This window comes from Scardinius erythrophthalmus (genome assembly GCF_964197995.2).
Source record: "Scardinius erythrophthalmus genome assembly, chromosome: 2".
In the NCBI taxonomy this organism is placed as follows: Eukaryota; Metazoa; Chordata; class Actinopteri; order Cypriniformes; family Leuciscidae; genus Scardinius; species Scardinius erythrophthalmus.
The window spans coordinates 19,618,813-19,641,469 of record NC_138222.1 but is presented as its reverse complement, the minus strand read 5'-3'; the positions used below and the strand labels follow the sequence as shown (position 1 = coordinate 19,641,469).

General features: G+C 39.2%; 1 protein-coding gene across 3 annotated transcripts in view; it reads right to left on the bottom strand.

The window, feature by feature from the left end:
• Positions 1–6,646: 6,646 nt before the first annotated feature.
• larp7 (La ribonucleoprotein 7, transcriptional regulator) overlaps positions 6,647–22,657 on the bottom strand; it is a 51,365-nt gene continuing 35,354 nt past the window's right edge. For 2 of the 3 annotated variants that reach the window (XM_081358758.1, XM_081358760.1), the window contains exons 11-13: positions 22,208–22,367; positions 22,021–22,112; positions 20,402–21,896 (exon numbers count right to left, since the gene is read on the bottom strand). In XM_081358758.1, the coding sequence (XP_081214884.1) occupies positions 21,822–21,896; positions 22,021–22,112; positions 22,208–22,367 (327 nt within the window). In that variant the 3' untranslated portion in view covers positions 20,402–21,821. Of the gene's footprint in view, positions 6,736–20,401; positions 21,897–22,020; positions 22,113–22,207; positions 22,368–22,657 lie in introns of those variants that run through there. The other variant, XM_081358759.1, reaches the window with a different exon arrangement.

The following is a 22,657-nucleotide window of genomic DNA, read 5'->3' as shown; positions in this document are numbered from 1 at the left end:
AATTGGTAAGTTTCGACAGGGCGTGAAGATATAGAGCTGAGTATCATCAGCATAACAGTGAAAACTAATGCCATGCTTCCTAATGATATCTCCTAAGGGTAGCATATACAGAGTGAACAGCAACGGTCCTAGAACTGAGCCTTGTGGTACGCCATTCTGATCGATAAGACATCTCTTCATTTACTGCTACAAACTGATAATGGTCAGATAATTATGATTTAAACCATGCTAATGCAATTCCACTAATGCCAACATAATTTTGAGTCTATTTAAAAGAATGTTGTAGTCAATAGTATCAAATGCAGCACTAAGATCGAGTAACACTAATAGCGAGATACAACCACTTTCAGATGATAAGAGCAAATCATTTGCGACACTAATGAGAGCTGTCTCAGTACTATGGTAAAATCCTGACTGAAAATCCTCGCAGATACCATTTCTTTCTAAAAGGGAACATAGTTGTGAGGATACTGCCTTTTTTAGTATATTTGACAGAAAAGGTAGATTCGAGATCGGCCTGTAATTTACTAATTCTGTAGGATCAAGTTGCGTTTTTTTAACAAGCGGTTTAATCATAGCCAGCTTAAAAGTTTTTGGTACGTACCCTAATGACAAAGATTAATTAATGATATTAAGAAGAGGATCTATGACCTCTGGAAGCATCTCTTTCAATAGGTTAGTCAGTATAGGGTCTGTAGCGAATCAACTCAAATGAGGGGAATATATAATTAATAATTAATCATATTGGTACAATTATTACCTACACATTTTAAATCGCTCAAAAGAGAATACATAGCCCATATATTTGTATCTCTACAAATAGATAATTAACCACAACGAATTATAATCAATTATAAATATACAGATAGGCTATAGATCAAATTTCAGAATAACCTACAAAATTAATTTCACATCGAATAATCCGTTCTACTGAACCGAACATACGATCTTCTTATCAACTCTCAAGAAAGGCTATTCTTCTGGTCATGAAGAATAACTTTCTTGTTCTATAACTTACTAACTTGTAGGCTAATCAACATAAAGCTTGTAGCTTAAGATCACACATTTAAGAGGCTTTGTTCGATGAGCAGCAGACAGAGGGCGCGTTTCCATTACAGATTTGCGCAAAACTTTTGCGATTTTTTTCTAAATGTCGACAAAAAACGATTGCGAAATGACGGCTTTTCCATTAACCGATGTTGTGCGACTAAAACTTCATTTTTTCCTCTCGCGATAAGTAAAGTCATTCCAAAAACCATGGCAATGGACGTTGGTAGGATTATGTAGCCTACTATATCCCACAATCCCAGCCACTGCACTGGCCATTAATATTAATCAAAGGAGATGTGTGTGTGTTTTCCAAGCATTAATGGTGAGGAACGACCCTTATTATACTTGTGAGCGGCACATATGAGGAGTTTCTGGGTGTTTCTCCCTCATTTCTGCTTCGAGGTCTTGATTGTGGCATTTGAGATTTAGAATCCATTATTCCTGTAATTATTTTGTCTTATATGAATTTAATAAAGAACCCTGTCTCGTATTCTGCCCAAACACACCGCGTCGTCTACGTCTGGTGACTGTAAATGCGCAAAAACTGTTTCCATTGCAGTTTTGCGAAATATTTCTTTTTCGAATTGCCAGAAAAAAAAACCTCATGCGAGCGTAAAAACTTTTTTGCGATAAATGGGAGTTTTGACGCGAAATTGACGTGTTTCCATTGGGCGTATTTTCAATTCACAATTTCAATTTACGCAATTTGAAGGGTAATGGAAACGCAGCTAGAGACAATCAAGCGGTTTTTAATAAATTAAACTATAAAACATACAACTACATTTAACAAAGAATATATATACAGAATAATGAAAGAAAATAAAGAAAGAGCAGATCACAGAATGGCAAAATGTCACAAACAGTTGAGAGCCAGCAAAGAATCAAATCACCCCAAAGCAGGGCAGACAACCTTAAACGCATTTAAATCTCGATATAAATAATACTTGCATGAAACTTTGTTGCTGAGCCAGAATGCGTGTGTGTGTGAGTGTCCATCCATGGTGTGTCCGTTAGTTTGAAGCGTTCTTTCAGCTCTTCCGAGCGCGGGTTGTTCAAACGGTTCTTCCGAGTGCGGGAAGTTCAAACAGTTTACTTGTAAGCGGAGTTGCCGGAAATTCAGTTTAATTCCATTTCACTCGTAGGTAGAAATGAATGAGCACGAGACTAAGACAAGGCGAGAAGCCGGAGATACAACTAATACAAAAAGCTAAGAAAACAAAAGTAAAACAAACTGGGAGAGGACAAACTTGAAGAAGAAGAAAAACATGAAGAGCGAACTTGAAGAGAGAGGAAGATGAGCACCGTCATCTTATTTTAAGGGAATCGTAGTCCATACTTTACTGGGTGAACTGACCAATAGAATTCAGAAACTTTGAGCGGGAGAGAGTTTCTTTGTCTCCTTTTGACAGCCTAATTTGCATAGTTTATGATGGTGTTAGAATTTGTCATTTCTACTCCAAAAGTGATGGGTGATGGGTGAAAAATGGGTGACATTTCTGTCCCCAGGACATTATATGGATAAAAACACCAGAGTCCGCGGCAAACGCCAGAACGACTGCCGAGGAAAAGCTGTTCCAGGCGGGGTACATGCGCCGAGCGCCCGGTCATCGCTGGATCTCACAACTGGATCAAATTTTCATAAATCTTTAAATAAACCACAGATTTGAGCTTTAAACAACTACATTCTCGCCTGAAAAACTCTTAAAACTACATTTCATGATCTTTCTTGCTGTCAATCAAGCTGTCAATCAAAATAACCACGCCCTTATTTGTCATTCATTTTATATCTAAATACTATCTAAACCAGTGGTTCCCAATCCTGGTCCTGGGGACCCACAGCTCTGCACATTTTATATGTCTCCTTTATCTGACACACCCAGTTCAGTTCATAGAGCTCTTTCCTAACGAGATGATGATCTGAATCAGGTGTGTTAAATGAGGGAGACATACAAACTGTGCAGAGCTGTGGGTCCCCAGGACAAGGATTGGGAACCACTGATCTAAACTAACGAGTCAGAAAAAAATTCACCCCCCTCACAGTTGTCAGGCACTCGGGAGCTATCGAAAAATACAATAAAAGTCCATGGGACCAACCTGTAAAAACAACAATTTATGCTGTGAAAACGGACATTTTAACATGGGGTCTATGGACATTTGCTCCCTTTTGGGACCTCCCTCTAGCGGATTTTCGATGTATTGCAGTTTTTCGCACTTCCGGGTAGGCTTCATTTTACAGATCAGAATGTTGCCGCTTGGTTGTACCACGGCGTTGGACTATTTTCTTTAATCTTCTTTAAGCACAAAGGAGCAACTGTGTCTAATGTGCTGGAAAAGAGAGAGTCAAACGTTCCTGTCGCAACATTGTCAATTTATGTACATAATAAAGACTAAAGAGTATAAACTAGCCTATGTAAAATCACATACTGGTAACATATAAGTCAACACTTGAACCTTTATTGTATTTATTTATTTAATTTTAACATTAGACACATTAGATTACTCGATTAAATTGAAACCCGATACTTACATTTAAAAGTTTAACCTGGCAATTTCGACTCCAGCACGCAATGAATTGTGGAGAAGACAAGGTTGCGAAGGATCAACTCCAAGCAGATGTCTGTAGAGCTGAAGCCACCCAATACCATGCGGGGCAAAGGGTTTGGCTCTCCACCCGCGACATCCATCTTCACCTGCCCTGCCGTAAGCTGAGTCCCCGCTACATAGGTCCCTTCACTGTGCAGAGACTGTGCAGAGGCAGGTCAACAAGGTCACCTACAGGCTCAACCTTCCACCTCACTAACGTATTTCACCTTCATTTCATGTCTCCCTCCTGAAACCCTTCACTGAACCTCTGTCCTCTTCCCCTATAAAACCTACCACGGACGAAGTACCTCCTCCTCCAGATGTCGCTGACGAGGACCTAGTGTACCGAGTCCATACCATCCTCGACTCACGGCGGCAGGGTGGCCACCTTGAGTACCTGATCGACTTGGAGGGATATGGTCCAGAAGAATGCTCATGGGTGTCTCGGGATGACATCCTGGACCCGTTACTACTCACCCATTTCCACGAAGATCACCCTGACCGTCCAGTCCCCCGAGGTCGAGGTTGACCCCGTTGCAGAGTCCGTCAACCATCAGGAGGAGGGGGTACTGTCACAGAGTCAGCCACACCGTCACAGCCCCAATCATCACTCAATCACCAGGACCCGCTCACTCGTTCACAATCACAACAGTAATGACTCACTGCACCTGCACTCCCTCATCAACACACCCTTTATATGCTCCATTCACCTTTCACTCCTTGTCTAGTCTTGTTGCAGTATACACTGCTTTAGTCAGACTCCTTACCAATCTACTCACCTGAGATCGTCTCGTCCTGTATCCAGTCTCCTGTACGTCTTCCGTCCGTCATCCTGATCCAGATCGCCTGTCTTCGTGTTCACTCGTCACCTGCACAGAGAATCCACTTCAGTCATCGCCAGCTAAGTCACCATCCTCTTACCATCCTCTGGTTCCCGTTGTTCCACCATCACTCTGCTTTTAATAAACACTGTGTGCACCTAAACCTGTCTGTCTTATCCTGTTTTTGTGACAATATTAGCATATGTGACTTAAAATATGTGAAAATATTGACCATGAAGGACAGCTACACTACATATAGATTGACAGGAGAGTCAGTGTCAGAAAAGATGATGCCAAAAGCCAACTTACAGCATCCTCTCAACAAACCATTATTTTGGATAGCCTTGCATTACAAAGTTATACCGGACCTGTGTATTGGCTTCTGCAATCAAACCCATCATTCCTGCTGTGTAAGAAGCAAAAATTACATGTCAAGATAGTCACATTTATTTATATAGCGCTTTTTACAATACAGATAGTTTCAAAGCAGCTTTACAGAGATGACAGGAAAATAATGCAACAAAGTTTGTTTCCAGAAGAAAATAGCATCACAGTCCAGCTTAAGTTCAGTGATGTTTAATTTTTGTTGTAAAAAAAGTTATTGATTGAATAGTCATTTATATATCTGCTCTGGAGAAAACCGTGATGTCATCGTCCAGCTCAGTTCAGTTCTCATATAAGGCCGTGTGTCCACCAAAGCGTTTTTACTCGCGGCTGGCGTGTTTTTTCAATTGTTTTCAATGGGAGCGCCGCGTTTTTAAAACGCCATGAGCGCAGCGAGGCGCTGAGCGTTTTTTACAGGTCGCCGAGAGTTGAAGAATGTTCAACCTTGGGTAAAACGCAGCGCTCATCACTGTCACTTTTTACCCAACCATCCAATCACAGTGGAGGAGAGGCGGGACTAATACCACACCGACCAACGGCCACATTCTGCTTGTACAACGTCAACAGATGACAACAACAAGCAGCGACTCCCAGAACAAAATCATTTAAAAAAGAGCCAGAGAAAATACATTATATTGTATCGACATTGTTATCTAGAATCAACACAGAAACAAAATATGTGTGAAATGAGATACCAGTAACACTTTCGCGGATATTCCGTATCATAACGAGCAACGTGTCTCAACTGAAAAAAACGCAACGCTGCCAAAACGCTCTCAAGTGCCCACAGCTAGGCGTTTGCAGCAGAGCGCCTAGCGTTTTCAGCTGGCTAAAAACGCTTTGGTGGACACACGGCCTAATGGTGTCAATGCAGGCAGATCAATATTATTATTGAATATTCAATTAAATGTTAAATTTAATGTCCCCAACAAGCCAAAAGCCAATGGCAACAAAGGTGAAAAAAGGTGTCAAAGGTGAATGTATGAAGGTCCAATTCAACTTAAAAGGTGAAACTAATATATAAACTCATATGCAAAGTGAGATATTTCGAGCCTTTATTTGTTATAATTTTGAGGATTATGGCTACAGCTTATGGAAACCCCAAATTCAAAATTAGAATATTGTGAAAAGGTTTCATAAGCTGTAATCAAAATGATAACAAATAAAGGCTTGAAATCTCTCACTTTGCATATAATGAGTCCATATAATATATTAGTTTCACCTTTTAAGTTGAATTACTGAAATAAATGAACTTTTGCACGATATACTCATTTTTCGAGTTACACCTGTAAGAGTCAGTGATAAAATAAGAACAAATAAACTAATTACAAGCAATAGGACAAAAAAAAAAAAAAAAAAAAAAAAACCTACAATAGAACAAAGACACAACAAAAATAGACCTACCTGAAATGCTACATAAATTGTATAAAGCAATCAAATGTATAAAATAAAATAAGGCAAGGAACCCAAAATCCATCAGGTGACAGAAATGGAGAAGAAAAAACCTTTGGGAGAAACCAGGCTCAGTCAGGGGACCAGTTCTCCTCTGGCCAACGAACAAACGTGGTGCGATTATGAGTCAGGCTGCATCTCAAATCAAATTGTGGATTGGTGTAATTCAGAATATTTCATCTGGTTCCATGAACTTGAAGATCAGGATACAACACGCCGGCTTGGAGTTGAAGCTAGGGGTCTGTGAAGAGAACTTGTCTGGTTCTTGTGGCCTTTGCTGTGGATCTGTGCCTATGGCAGTTAACAAGGTCCTCACACGTGATCCGTCTCAAGGACTTGTCTAGTTGACATGGTATCAGCTGACATGTAGGGCTGCGTTGTGGTCATGCCTAGGTGCAGGTCCACCATCTGATCTAGATTTGGACCAGATCCGGCTGACGGTAACCTAGGAATAATGAAACAGACAGATTGTTAGCGAAGAAATAAACCATTACTGTAACTTATCTGGGCCACTATATACTGCAACCGCACTGGCATTAGTAGTACATTTAACATTTAGCTCAAATGATCTATAGGGAATTTTAATAATTAATCATGAATATGATTAATATTTTGCATATTACAGTTTCCTTAATTTATCGAAGCTGAAACTAGATCGATATATGAATGATTACCATAACGGGTTATGGTTCGTCATTACTGCATCAATAGTCTTATTTCAAATCGAAGTTATGGGATAACTTTTAATGGAATTAATTTAGTTATCAAACAATCTGTTTGTCCAGCAAACATTAAACGTAAGATTAACTTATCAACTCTCAAAGAAAAATTATCCTTCTTACAAACTCAAGAAAGAGTATTTTTTTTCTGGCCTTGAAAAAAAAACAACTCTGTGTTTATAAAATTAGGTTACTGAAATGTAACAAGATAAAGCATGTAGCTTAACCCTCTGAGGTCGGCTAACGCGCCGGCGCGTTTTGCCGGATTTTCTTCACATTGTAGCAATATAAACTTAAAATACTCCGTCATTTATGGTCATACAGAAAAAAGAGATATAAAAAAAGAATCTGTGATATTTTTACTTTTGTAGGTGTCCACTTACAATCAAATCAAAACATTGTGCTTTTGTAAAATAAAGAAAATAAACAGGGTGTGCGTTCTGCCTCTCCGTCGTGGTGAACTTTTTTTTCTTGAGCACGTCTATAAACTGAAACAAAACTCAGCGAATACTTGTCACACATTTATGAGCCATATACCTTTATAAACATTTAAGTGTGTACTTTTAAATGATCGGATTCAAACTGAAAACAAATATTCTCTGTTTAAGTAATTTGTATAAAACCAACAAGATGTCCAGCTTCTCAAACGCTTCCTAATTATTTTTTAATTTGAACACGCCCACTCGTGCAAAAGATATTCACATGCAAATCTCCACATGGAACGCGAACGCGCTCGTTACCTCAAAAACAAAACACCAAAACACTTCACAAGTCTCTGCTTTTTGTCGAGTTTGAAAGACATGCCGTGAGCTTACATTGGAATTACCTCAGAAGAAGAAGAACGCGATTTGAAGACAAGAAAGATGTAAGGTAAGAAATTCTTACATATTAGTTTGATATTGTTGCATAAATTTCACATTGCAGTTGAACTGTTGCTAGATATATGGTGAATATTATAACATTTAGACCCGTGTTTACTGTTACTGTGTTTGTGGATATCTGCTCAAATGTAGATATGGTAACCATAATGTTTTATATTTGAGCGCGATCGCGTTTGAATGTATCATATTTTGGATCGCGATCGCGTTTGAAAAGCACCAAATGGCTTCATGTTTTTTACTATTATCTCATTTCATATCATCATAACGAATGGAAACATTTGAAGTAACATGATAATCAATATATTTTTCTCTAGCTTAGTTGTTACTGAAATATTTTGGAAGATTTATAGGCTGCTATGGTTATTGTTATTATTATTTTATGCAGCACTGCGTTGTTGGAAACATTTATGTGTGTGTGTGTGTGTGTGTGTGTGTGTGTGTGTATTCTGTGAATTTTAAAAAGCAATTTTAACCAGAAAAATCTAAAATTTATTCCCAAAATCGTGCAGGCCTATAGTTTCTCTTGATATCAGTATGTTTACTTTTTTTTTTTTTTTTTTTAGGGCCCAGATGCCACTCCTGCTGACTTCAACATTCACATGAGTCTCTGTACATGAACATGGTAAAGTGAAAATCAAACACCTTGGAAATGAAAGGTATGTACAATGTTTTTAGGAATGGCACAAAGCTCTGTCTTTGGATAATTGTTTTCAATGAGTGCTTTTTTGTCATTTGTTTTGTATCTTTGGATTATGTTGTGTTGTAAATAAATCAAACAATCTAAAAGCCATTCTTTTTTAAATCTCCTCATTCTTTGTGCAAGGTTGCTCAGAATGATAGGGCCTGATAGCTCATAATAGGGCCGTTAGGGGAGTGTCTTTGTCTTTCTCAGGTGTGAAAAGCTTACATATTAATGAGATAACATAAAGCTTTTTCACACAAAACACGTCGTAAAATTTTTAAATCAATATATTGTCTTATCTGAATGAGCAGTCAGGGTGATTTTCACATAGTTTTAGAGCAAATATTCTAGGCTACGTCATACAATTTTCAAAAGTCTTGTGAAGAAATAATCAGTATGGGTTTCATGACTTTATTTCAGTGAGAATTTTTTTTTTGTATTTTCACAAACCACGCATAAATGTCATTATCTCAAAACAACAAACTTTTACACACATGCCGCTGATATATTATTGTAGCAGAGTTTGTGCTGAATACAGTGTAATTAGACTTTAGCCATGAAAATGTCACAAGTAACAGAAATAAGCACAACAGAGCATGTCAGAACACCTCCAAGGCCCAGAAAACAGCTCAGACCCCAGAGGGTTAAGATCGAAACATCTCATTGACTTTATAGTTATGAGCAGACAGGCAGAATCAATCGAGGATATATGGAATATAACATATATTTACATATATATGGAGTATGCATATAACAATACAAACAGTAAAAACAATACAAAACAAACGGATAACAGATGAGAGAGAGAGAGGATGAAAGATTAAGTGAGGATGAGAGAGGAAGGGAAGAGATCATCTGAAATGATCACAGTAGACTGACTCAAAGACCGTAACCTTTTGAGAGGGACAACAAGAAATCAGATTACATTAAAAGTTCAATAAACTTATCTTGCAAAATGGTTCTATTTGTTGTTGAAGAACGCCGAGTCGTGTTCGTGCGTGTGTCCTAAGAGCAGCGTGCGTGTGGAGCAGCGTGCGTGTTTCCTTAAGAAAGCAGGGCTTGCTTCGGTGAGCGTGGCTGCGGGATGTTCAAGTCTCTTTAAAGTTGAGGTTGCCGGCTACGTTCGCTTCACTGAACGTAGGTAGAGTCCGAAGACGAAAATAAAGGAAAGACTTAGAGAAAAAGAAAAACAGAGAACGCTCCCAAAAAGGGAGCCATATGGATCTTCTCGCTGACGAAGAGGGTTCGTAAAAAGTGCTCCCCGAAGATTCGGTCTTTTATGGAGAAGATGGGTTGACGCCTCTGTTCGCGCGAATAACCAATCACCTTCAGAGATTTCAGAGCGGGAAGAAGTTTCTTTGTCCTGCAGGCAACCTTATTTGCATAGTTTATGATGGTATAACATTTCGTCATTTCTACCTAGAAAGATTGTACACGCAGAACAATACATTTTACTGTAATCTCCTATGTATGACTGGTTCAGTCGAAACATGACGGTCACACAGATACCAAGAATGAAATATAAAAGTAGAAGAAACATAACGTTACATTCATATGCAGCATTACACACAATTAAAGTTTGATTAACACATAATACAATTGTCAGTATTTCCAGTATGGCATGTGAAGACACCTGAGAAACAAAGGAATACATATCAACATTTAGAGGTACTTTTCTCTGAAAAGTTCCATGAATGGTGTTTGTGTGTGTGTGTATGGGTGTGTGTGTGTGTGTGTGTGTGTGTGTGTGTGTGTGTGTGTGTGTGTGTGTGTGTGTGTGTGTGTGTGTGTGTGTGTGTGTGTGTTAATGTGTTGGAATGTTGGCTTGCAGAGGAACTGGATGAGCTGCAGCTTTGGAGTCATAAAGTTTATGACCATGTCGAGGTCGGGTTACAAGACACTATTGAGGAACCTTCTTTCAGTGAACATTTAGAATTCAAAACTATACTCTAGCAAACCACACCTCTATTATAAGGCAAACTAACCACACATGCATAATGGAATTGTACATATATTTAAAAGGATATTTCTTAGGTCTAAGTTAAACACAAGGGATGTTTGTGTGTGTGGGATGACTCCTCAGTCTCCCTGGGGTCGTAAAGTGTTATCCTATAGAAGGGGGTGCATTGGAATTCTTCTGAAGCCTGGAAAAGCTTCAGGAAGATGTATATGATTGGATCGCAGGGTCGTAAATGATGTAAAAAAAGGCAACCTAAACCCAGACCTGGTGACTCCATACTGGTAATTTAGATGCTCAAGAGTCAGGAGGTTAAAAGCTTTAGTAGGCTTTAGCAAAGAATGTGTTGGGAAGGAATGTGCTTAGAAAACACAGAGAGTCTGAATTTGTTAATTCAGGCCAAACGAATGAATGATTCAAAAGCCCAGTCGCTACAGTATATATATATATATATATATATATATATATATATATATATATATATATATATATATATATATATATATATATATATATATATATATATACACTTACCTAAAGGATTATTAGGAACACCATACTAATACTGTGTTTGACCCCCTTTTGCCTTCAGAACTGCCTTAATTCTAAGTGGCATTGATTCAACAAGGTGCTGAATGCATTCTTTAGAAATGTTGGCCCATATTGATAGGATAGCATCTTGCAGTTGATGGAGATTTGTGGGATGCCAATCCAGGGCACGAAGCTCCCGTTCCACCACATCCCAAAGATGCTCTATTGGGTTGAGATCTGGTGACTGTGGGGGCCATTTTAGTACAGTGAACTCATTGTCATGTTCAAGAAACCAATTTGAAATGATTCGAGCTTTGTGACATGGTGCATTATCCTGCTGGAAGTAGCCATCAGAGGATGGGTACATGGTGGTCATAAAGGGATGGACATGGTCAGAAACAATGCTCAGGTAGGCCGTGGCATTTAAACAATGCCCAATTGGCACTAAGGGGCCTAAAGTGTGCCAAGAAAACATCCCCGCACCATTACACCACCACCACCAGCCTGCACAGTGGTAACAAGGCATGATTGATCCATGTTCTCATTCTGTTTACGCCAAATTCTGACTCTACCATCTGAATGTCTCAATAGAAATCGAGACTCATCAGACCAGGCAACATTTTTCCAGTCTTCAACTGTCCAATTTTGGTGAGCTCGTGCAAATTGTAGCCTCTTTTTCCTATTTGTAGTGGAGATGAGTGGTACCCGGTGGGGTCTTCTGCTGTTGTAGCCCATCCGCCTCAAGGTTGTGCGTGTTGTGGCTTCACAAATGCTTTGCTGCATACCTCGGTTGTAACGAGTCGTTATTTCAGTCAAAGTTGCTCTTCTATCAGCTTGAATCAGTCGGCCCATTCTCCTCTGACCTCTAGCATCAACAAGGCATTTTCGCCCACAGGACTGCCGCATACGGGATGTTTTTCCCTTTTCACACCATTCTTTGTAAACCTTAGAAATGGTTGTGCGTGAAAATCCCAGTAACTGAGCAGATTGTGAAATACTCAGACAGGCCTGTCTGGCACCAACAACCATGCCACGCTCAAAATTGCTTAAATCACCTTTCTTTCCCATTCTGACATTCAGGAGATTGTCTTGACCAGGACCACACCCCTAAATGCATTGAAGCAACTGCCATGTGATTGGTTGATTAGATAATTGCATTAATGAGAAATATATATATATATATATTTGTATTATACACACACACATATATATAGTGCGGTCACATACTGTATTTAAACCTTTTTATTTTGGGTATGTAATTTATGCCTTACTTGCCAAAATGGGGCGGGGGGCGGGGGGGATTTAAGGGGTTAAGGCTCGCTAATGTTTGGCTAACTGTTAGCTATCCTGGTTATGTTAGGCTTTTAACAATACATTTCTCAGATAACAAAAAAGTATGGTTAATGTGTGGACTTTTTACATGATGTCTTTCCCACCATAGGCAAATTTTAAATGAATATCACAATACAAAAGTGATTCGGTCAGAAGCAGCGAGTAATTTTCAGGGGATATACGTTTATATGGGGATTAACATTAATGAAAATTTTTATTTAAAAACAGATGTACAGGTCTAATAAACTAATACACATCCAATTCGCTTCAAACTGTTTAAGTTCACGTAGGACATAACAGACTGTGTTTATATGAATACTCTAAACCAGGGCTATTCAATTAGTTTCATTCGAGGGCCGCATTATCAAATCGAAAAGTTGAGGTGGGCCGGTGGGTTGGTTTGGGGGTTTATCTTATTTATTGAAACATAACAGTTTCAATAAATAAGCTAAAGTAACCCTAAAGAAGTGTGGTATTTGGAAATGTGGTACCCAACAGTATGCAAATATATAAAACCATAATAAATAAAAACTTGATAATTTACAGCTGTGTACAACTATTTTCCTTGGAACAAATAAATTATTTATACAAACTTATAGCTGTTGGTGAGAAATAATAATTATTTTATTTATAATTGTTATGCTTAAATTAAAATATTCTGACAGTGAGACTTGTTAACCACAGGCTCCCACTGTATAAAAAATGCCTAAACACAAGTTAAAAACTATACGCACCTTTACAAAGAAACTGACATAATTTCATAACAAGCATTAAATATATATTCCTCAACCCACCTAATAAATCTAATGCAATATAAATCACTATATTTACTATTATACTATATAATATTATAGTATATATTTACTATATTTATTTATTACTACATAGTATTCAATATAAATATTGCACATTTCTGCCCAACCATGGTATATTACTACAGTAAATGTGGTAAATGTTTGTAAGGGTGATTAGGGGATTTAAAGTCTTCTAATTTCGTTCATGCCACAATGTTTCTCCTGCTTTCCTCATCAGTCTTGTTGGGAATGTTGAGGCTGTTTCATCCGATTTAATACTAATTAAATCATCGAGTGATTTGTGGTTTGTAATAGAGAGGTTTCTGTCGAGCTGAAACGCTTCCACTGGTTGTCGCAACGCTGTTTAATATTAGTGTGTCCGGGACCGGGAGTAAACGCAACTCCGCGCAGGGCCGTGTTTAAACAACTAGTGAAACAACTGAAAACATCGCTATTTGTTGTAACTGTACTGAACGAGAAACCGCTTCAGATGATTCAGTGACGGAGCAGTCCGAATGAATCCGAATAGTTTTAGACCGTTATGCAAGCGCATTTAGAAAGAATCAAACCAAAAGAATGATTCATTCACGAATGATTGGTAGCCTATCGCTGTTCAGTCGACATAAATTCGGGACACATATAATAACTGCTGAAATATTCACACGTAAAACGTTTCTCAGGTCGATCGGAGCGAAAAGAGGAGGAGGGAGGTTGGTGCCGTCGGGCCGCATGGAGATGATTGGCGGGCCGCATGTGGCCCGCGGGCCGCCAATTGAATAGCCCTGCTCTAAACGATGTGCATGATTGATATATTTGTATTTATGTATTTGACAATGTGTACTTGAACATTCAAACGCAATGTTCAACCCTCTGGCTTGCTTAGTTGGGGACACTTAATATTCAACAATATTATTGATCTGAATGCACTGACAATATTTGATGATAACTGAACTGAGCTGGACGATGACGTCACTGTTTTTTGCAGGATATTCGGCTTTATAGCTGAATTCTTCACAACGGAACTGGATCAACACTTGAACGGTAACGCATTTAGGGGTGCACTAAATCAATCAGGCTCCATAAAAAGGAATAAGAACACACAATTACGATGGCATATGGTTTGTGTGTGATTTTCATGCGATTTGGGTTATTTTCATATGAATAAAGATTAGATTAGATAAACCTTTATTCGTCCCACAGTGGGGAAATTTCAGTGTTACAGCAGCAAAAATTAAGAAATAAAAAATAAATGCAAATAAATAAAAAATAGAATATACACATACTATAATAACAGTATATACAATATATACACAGTACAATGTATAAATACAAAAAGAGGGGGGGGGGTGGATATTTTAAAGTGGTATTGCCCTTAATTGTGAATACTATGGCACATAATATTGCACGTTACATGTAATATTTCACACAGGTAATGTTTATTGCACAGCTAAAAAGTAATAACAGTGTATTTTGGTGACTGGTCTACTGGGAACAGCTTTGGTTGTAAAGTCTAACAGCAGCAGGGAGAAAAGACCTTCTGTAACGCTCCTTCAGACACTTAGGATGTATCAGTCTGTGACTGAAGGAGCTGCTCAGTGATGTAACGGTTACATACAGGGGGTGAGAGGCGTTCTGCAGCAATGACGATAGTTTTGCTACCATCCTCCTTTCTCCCACCTCCTGTACTGTGTCCAGGGGAATCCTCAGGACTGAGCTGGCCTTTCTGATCAGCTTGTCTAGTCTCTTCCTGTCTGTAGTAGAGATGCTGCTGCCCCAGCAGACCACTCCATAGAATATGGCTGAGGCCACTACAGAGTCAAAAAAAGTCTTCAGTAGCTCTCCTTGCACTCCGAAAGACCTTAATCTCCTCAGCAGAAAGAGTCTGCTCTGCCCTTTCTTATAAATTGCCTCAGTGTTGTTTGTCCAGTCCAGTTTGTTGTTTAGGTGAACACCCAGGTATTTGTAAGAGTCCACAAATACTCTTGGAAACATATCCTCAAAAAAAGTAATCCATATTACAAAAAATAAAACAATAAAAATATAACAAAATGTTACATTAAAACATGTATAAATCACTCGTTTTTATAAAGTAACACTGCCAAACAGTGACACCCGCAGTGAAGTTACAGCGGGAGGCGCACCTCCACTGCCCCCATTGACTAACATCAACTAATGACTTAATGTGTCATGACTTTACTTGAGTGGGCACATCATAATTAATTCACTGTTAACTACTTACCAAATTCAGCTCATGATATATCATAAACTTACTATCAAATACACATGTACTAGCACAACTAGTATTCAGCCCAGTTAAGTGATGTTGTGTGGCTTTTCAAGAAGTCACAGAATGTAGGTACAGTATTATCACGGCCTGTGTCTTCTTGAAGTAATCCCAAACGTTCCCCTGACCTTATAGTTCATGTATCCTGTTTAATATCCAGGGAAATGATGTTAAGAACACTTATTCTACCTATTCTGCCTGCTTTGACAACATTGTATAAGAACTGAACTGAGCTGGATGATTACATCACTGTTTTATCCAGATAATTAATGATTTTTACAACAGAAATGAATCAATGCTGAACTTACATAAACTGGACAATGACTTTCTTCTAGAGCTGCTGTACAGCCAAAACAATCTTTGTTGTATTCATTTCCAGTTATCACTGCAAAGCTTCTTTAAAACAAACTGTATTGTAAAAAGCGCTATATAAATAAAGGTGACTTGACTTTAGTTATTTTTTGAGAACCGATTCCTCAAGAACTGTTGTAAGTCAAATAGGTTTAGTTTGATGGGAAAGAGAATATCACAAAACAGATTGAAGCCTTTTAAGATGAATTATTAGTGGATTTAGTATTTTCTGTGTTTGATGAGTCGGATCAGTGAAAATAATGACAAACTAATCCTGTGCTCATAAGGGTTTTTTGAACCACTCTTAGTCTGACCCGTCGCCTAGGACCTGTTTGCCTTGGGAGACCCTACCAGGGGCATATAGCCCTGGACAACATAGCTCCTAAAGGGCTTCAAAAAACCCTTATGAGTGACATTAAATCGAGGGCCGTGACGTCGCCCGGTATGGCGCAGCAGGGGCCCCACCCTGGAGCCAGGCCCGGGGTTGGGGCTCGTATGCGAGCGCCTGGTGGCCGGGCCTCTCCCCACGGGGTCTGGCCGGGCTCAGCCCGAAGGTTTGCCCATGGTGAGAGGCAGCGGGCTGGTGTGGGTTTGCTTATAACCCCCCAGCTCAGCCGCCATGTGTTGGAGTTTACCCCGGTGAACGAGAGGGTCGTATCCCTGCGCCTACGGGTCGGGGATAGGTCTCTCACTGTCGTGTGTGCCTACGGGCCGAACAGCAGTGCAGAGTACCCGGCCTTCTTGGAGTCTCTGGGAGGGGTGCTGGAAAGTGCTCCGACTGGGGACTCCGTCGTTCTACTGGGGGACTTCAATGCCCATGTGGGCAACGACAGTGACACCTGGAGGGGCGTGATTGGGAGGAATTATAATAATTATGGATATGCAATATTGGTTGATGTTTTTCCATAAATCCAGCAATGAACATGTAACAAGGAATGTCATAGAAAAGAAAATAACATAACAGCCATTACCTACGTTAACGTTACTCTGTCAACAGCCTATTGTCTAAATTACCGAGCTAACAGAGCTACTAGTGTTGTCACGGTACCAAAATTTCAGTATTCGGTACCAATACCAGTGAAAATCCACGGTTCTCGGTACCAATTTCGGTACCAAAGCTTAATTTAGATTAAATTTACATATATTAAAGTATATATCACGGTTACAAAGATGGAAACTGTAGTATTAAAAACACTTTACAATATGATTCCATTTGTTAGATAACATTAGATAAAATGACCAAACAATAAACAATAGTTATATACTGTCGCAATTATTCTCCTTGGGGTTAATTTAAAAATACATTTTTAAAATCAAAAGTTAACATTATTTATGTTAACATTATTTAATGCACAATGAATGAAGTGAACAAACATGACCAATCAAGTGTTTGTATTAAATAACATTCACAAACATTAATTAATGTTGTAAAAATATATTGTTCACTCAATGTGTTGATGTTAGATGATTTGATAGATTTGACTTGACTGTACTTTTATTTAATCCAAAACTGCATTCATATTTAATTTTAAAAGGGCTTTTTAAACCTGCAAAGATTTATCCAGCCAAGAATAAGCCTAGAACTGCTTTTCTGACGGACTGATATTAATGACATAATGACGGCTTTTTTTTGACGGCGCCTGGAAAAACAAGCGCGCCGCTCGCTTCTATTATAAGCGCGCTTGCCGCGCACCTACATTTGAAATCTGTGAACAACCTCTTACAACAGCCTTCCTGTAGCTCAAACAGTAGAGCGTTGGCGCTTGCAACGCCATGGTCATGGGTTTGATTCCCAGGGAAAGCAAGAACTGCTAAGAATGTAAATGTGTTGCTTGAAATGCAATGCAAGTCGCTTTGGATAAAAGTGTCTGCCAAATGCAGAAATGTGAAATGACAACGTGACATTAGCCTAATCCAAAATATTTCCATATGTGGCTCTTTCCTCCTTTCTTATCAACAAGTGGATTTACAGCCACCACATCAGCAGCACCGCCAGTCGCCATGTCTCATGAGGAAACGCAGCTTTTTGATATAAAGTTTTTCTTGTTCCCGAATGCAAATATTTTTAAAGTATTTGTTCGAAATAAGTATTCGTAAAAAACACATTATTTATGCCTTTCCGAATACCGTATTCGGGTTCGGCTCCACCCCTACTGGAGATATTGAGTCCGAGTGGACCATGTTCTCCACAGACGGATCGGTGCAGCTTCTGCAGTAATGTGGTCCATGTACCGGTCTGTCGTGGTGAAGAAAGAGCTGAGCCGCAAGGCGAAGCTTTCGATTTACCAGTCAATCTACGTTCCTACTCTCACCTATGGTCATGAGCTTTGGGTCATGACCGAAAGGACAAGATCCCGGATACAGGCGGCCGAAATGAGCTTTCTCCGCAGGGTGGCTGGGCGATCCCTTAGAGATAGGGTGAGAAGCTCGGTCACTCGGGAGGAGCTCAGAGTAGAGCCGCTGCTCCTCCACATCGAGAGGGGTCAGCTGAGGTGGCTCGGGCATCTGTTCCGGATGCCTCCTGGACGCCTTCCCGGGAAGGTGTTCCGGGCGCGTCCCACTGGGAGGAGACCCAGAGGAAGACCTAGGACACGCTGGAGAGACTAAGTCTCCCGGCTGGCCTGGGAACGCCTCGGTGTCCCCCCGGAAGAGCTGGAGGAAGTGTCTAGGGAGAGGGAAGTCTGGGCATCTTGGCTTAGACTGCTGCCCCCGCGACCCGGCCCCGGATAAGCGGAAGAAGATGGATGGATGGATAATCCTGTGCTTTACAGTAATGTTTATGGCAAAGCTGCTGATGTCAATTGTTTAAATTGAAATAAATGTAATTAATTTATATGTTAACAAAGTCAAAATATTTCTTTTTCCTTCTTACGGAGCCTGATTGATTTAGTTTACCCCTAAATGATCATTAACCCTCTGGGGTCAACAAACGCGCCCGAGCGTTTTGCTGGATTTTCTTCACATTGTAGCACAATAAACTTAAATTACTCCGTCATTTATGGTCATACAGAAAAAAGAAATATAAATATTTGATATTTGATATGATATTTCTACTTTTGTATGTGTCCACTTACAATCAAATCAAAACATTGTGCTTTTGTAAAATAAAGAAAATAAACGGTGTGCTTTCTAACTCCTGTCGCGGTGAACTTTTTTTTCTTGAGCACGTCTATAAAACTGAAACCAAACTCGGCGAATACTTGTCACACATTTATGAGCCATATACCTTTATAAACATTTAAGTGTGTACTTTTAAATGATCGGATTCAAACTGAAAACAAATATTCTCTGTTTAAGTAATTTGTATAAAACCAACAAGATGTCCAGTATCTCAAACCCTTGCTCATTATTTTTAATTTGACCACACCCACAAAAGAGATTCACATGCAAATCTCCACATGAAACGCGAACACGCTCGTTGTCTCAAAAACAAAGCACGAAAAAACTTAAGTCTCTGCTTTTCATCGAGTTTGAAAGACGCGCCGTGAGCTTACATTGGATTTACCTCAGAAGAAGAAGAACGCGATTTGAAGACAAGAAAGATGTAAGGTAAGAAATTCTTACATATTAGTTTGTTATTGTTGCATAAATTTCACATTGCAGTTGAACTGTTGCTAGATATATGGTGAATATTATAATATTTAGACCCGTGTTTACTGTTACTGTGTTTGTGGATATCTGCTCAAATGTAGATATGTATATGATAACCATAATGTTTCATGTTTTGGAGCGTGATCGCGTTTGAATGTTTCATATTTTGGAGCGCGATCGCGTTCGAAAAGCAAAACGCACCAAACGGCTTCATGTTTTTACTATTATCTTATTTCATATCATCATAACGAATGGAAACATTTGAAGTAACATGATAATCAATATATTTTTCTCTAGCTTAGTTGTTACTGAAATCTTTTGGAAGATTTATAGGCTGCTATAGGTTATTGTTATTATTATTTTATGCAGCACTGCGCATAGCCTATGCCTACAAGGCACAACAAACCGTTGTGTTCATTATATTATATATTGTTGGAAACATTTGTGTGTGTGTGTGTATTCTCTGAATTTTAAAAAGCAATTTTAACCAGAAAAATCTAAAATGTATTCCCAAAATCGTGCAGGCCTTTCTCTTGATATCAGTATGTTCACTTTTTTTTTTTTTCTTTCAGGGACCAGATGCCACTGAGTCCTGCTGACTTCAACATTCACATGAGTCTCTGTACATGAACATGGTAAATGCTCACTCCTCCCGTGTGATCACATCATTGTCACACCTCACACCTCTCAGTTCATGGTTGCATAGCAACGACAGACGCCACGGGAGAGCAAGCGCTTGTGGAAAGGAGAGAGCGGCGCGCTCACGCTTTCCACTTGTTTTTACCATAGACTGTAAAAAATGTTTACACATCTAGAGCGACGTTGTTGATTGTTTGAGCATGTGACTGCGCGTTTCTCCTTGTTTTCTAATGTTATGCGCAGCATATTTCCCGCGGCGCACAAACACAGCCACAGACAATGAATTGTTTGTTCGGTTAGCGAAGAAGACCATGATGTATTTTGTATAAAGTTTTTTTTTTTTTGTTATTAACTGTTTTGAGAACTGGAAATGCACAATTCATGCATACAAATCTGTAGATATTAATAAATGAAGATGATTAAATTAGACCAATGCATGAAAAGTTATTCTCTACGCCGCCAATTTCGTTTGGCTGTGACAGGCAAACGCTTCCGAAAATCAAAAATCCCTCTAGTAACTTTTGTGAGGCTTGGTCCAAGGATCATGTATGACCAGTTTCGTGAAGTTCGGACCAAATTTGTGAACTGTGAAAATTTAGTTTCGCTTTCTGTTCAATCCAATATGGTGGACGAACGACATGGACTCGTGATGTTATCTTCGCGAACAACTTACACTGGTACTGACCGGACGTTTTAAAGTTGGAACGGTGTCTCTGTCTCAAAGGGCCTAGGCGCAGGAGCTGGCCAAAATTTATCTCCCGGGAATAATAATAAGAAGAAAACTTAAGAACAATAAGTGTGCTGCTTTCAGCAAGCATACTTAATAAGCTTTCCTTCAATTCCTCCGTCCTCGTTTTCTTTCCTTGCAGCCTTCCCTCGCATCCTACAGGGGGTGGAGCTGAGAAGAGAGGAAAGAAAGCGAGGAAAGGAAATGAGGATGCACAAATAAGAATTGAGAAGCACCCCTGGTCTTATTACAAAAGAGGGTCTTCTGGGGACAAAACAAATCTATGGGGGTAACTGGTTGGCGATTTTGGTTTTGATCGTCTTGCGCACCGTTATCTTTGTTGCTTTTGGTTGACAGGAATTTGACGCACTAGAAAGGGAATAATCTGTGTAGTTGAGTTGAGCATAGATTGTGTCAGTGCAAATGAGGAGTTCCTTGATGTGGTGGGTCGCGACAATCTGGGGGGTGATAAGTATGGGTTACTTCTGCATATTGTGATAAGGGAGGGCCCAATTGGAACTGGATCAATGACAACCCCCTGCCCACCATAACAGATTCCAGACTCCTGGCTTCCTGAGTCCTGACTTTCTTCCAAAACAACAATGCTTTCAGAAATAAATTTTATTTTAAAAAAGCCAATATGCAAACATTATATTGATTGATTTCGGAGCCTTCAATGGCCATCAAAATGTATGTAACCCTGCTTGTTTCATTCAGAAAAGTTGGCACACTACATTTTGCATACATACATACATTCTTTACACTAGACTCCAGACAAGATATGTAAACAACTTAAAATGTCTCATGCAAACAAAACAAAAAAGTCCGTCAAGCATATAAAAATAATAATGGTGGATATGACAGACAACTTCATTCTGAAAGGAAATTCCAACATGAAACTCATTCATTACAGAACATTCTAATAACATAACAGGTCTGATCAACACCAAGCATTACAGAAACATTTTACAATTTATTGGCAAGGTCATTTAAAATAGCTTTTTACTTTTTTGTTGTTGTCGAAGGAATTATTGCTCATACTGTCAGTCATCAAAGCGGATGTGCTTGCTAGCTTCCTTGGTCCGAGCAATGATGATTTTCTCAGCTTTAGAAATGAGCTATGAAACAACAAATATTATGTGATGCTGATGAAATAAGACCGTAATTTAATTTTCACTTAAAATTTATTTAGCTCAGTTAGTGCCTTTATTTTTACTGTAAAAGGCTGTAGTAGTTTGTTACCTTTTCTGTTCCACGCTTTTTTTCTCTAGGACTGTTCAGCTTTGCTTGTCGGTCCACCAAAATCTTCTGCCAGTACCTCTGCTCATGATCACCTTTTTATCCATCAATAGAGAATTTATTTTTTACCTCATCTTTAAAAATTATAGTTTTAACCTAAAATACATTAAAAGAAAAGAATCCTTCAAACCTGAGAGTAGTTCAAGGTTCCAGTTGTATTTTTTCTGAAATTCTGATTGGGCTGTGATGACTGTCTGTGCATCTTCAGGGCTCTTGAAGCGAACATGACCCTCTGCATCTCCATCAAGAATGTCAACATAAGCCACAGCAGACAGCTCAGACAGCAAATCCTGCACATATGAAAGGAAACAACTCCTAAAAATGACATTACTTGTTACCTGTCGAGTTCGATTTTCTCCTTTCTCAGAGAAATACTGAAGTCCTATTGAATAGCGCAAATAACCAAAATGGCATTCAAGAGCGTGAACTGGAGGCTGTCCACAAGTACTGTCACAAATTTATCAGCAGCCAACCTGATTTGTCCTTTTAAAATTGTATTAGGTATTGTTGGAGATTTTCCTTTGCCTCATGTAAAATTCTGTATTGCTATCTCACACAGAAACCAGGTTAAACCAGGTCA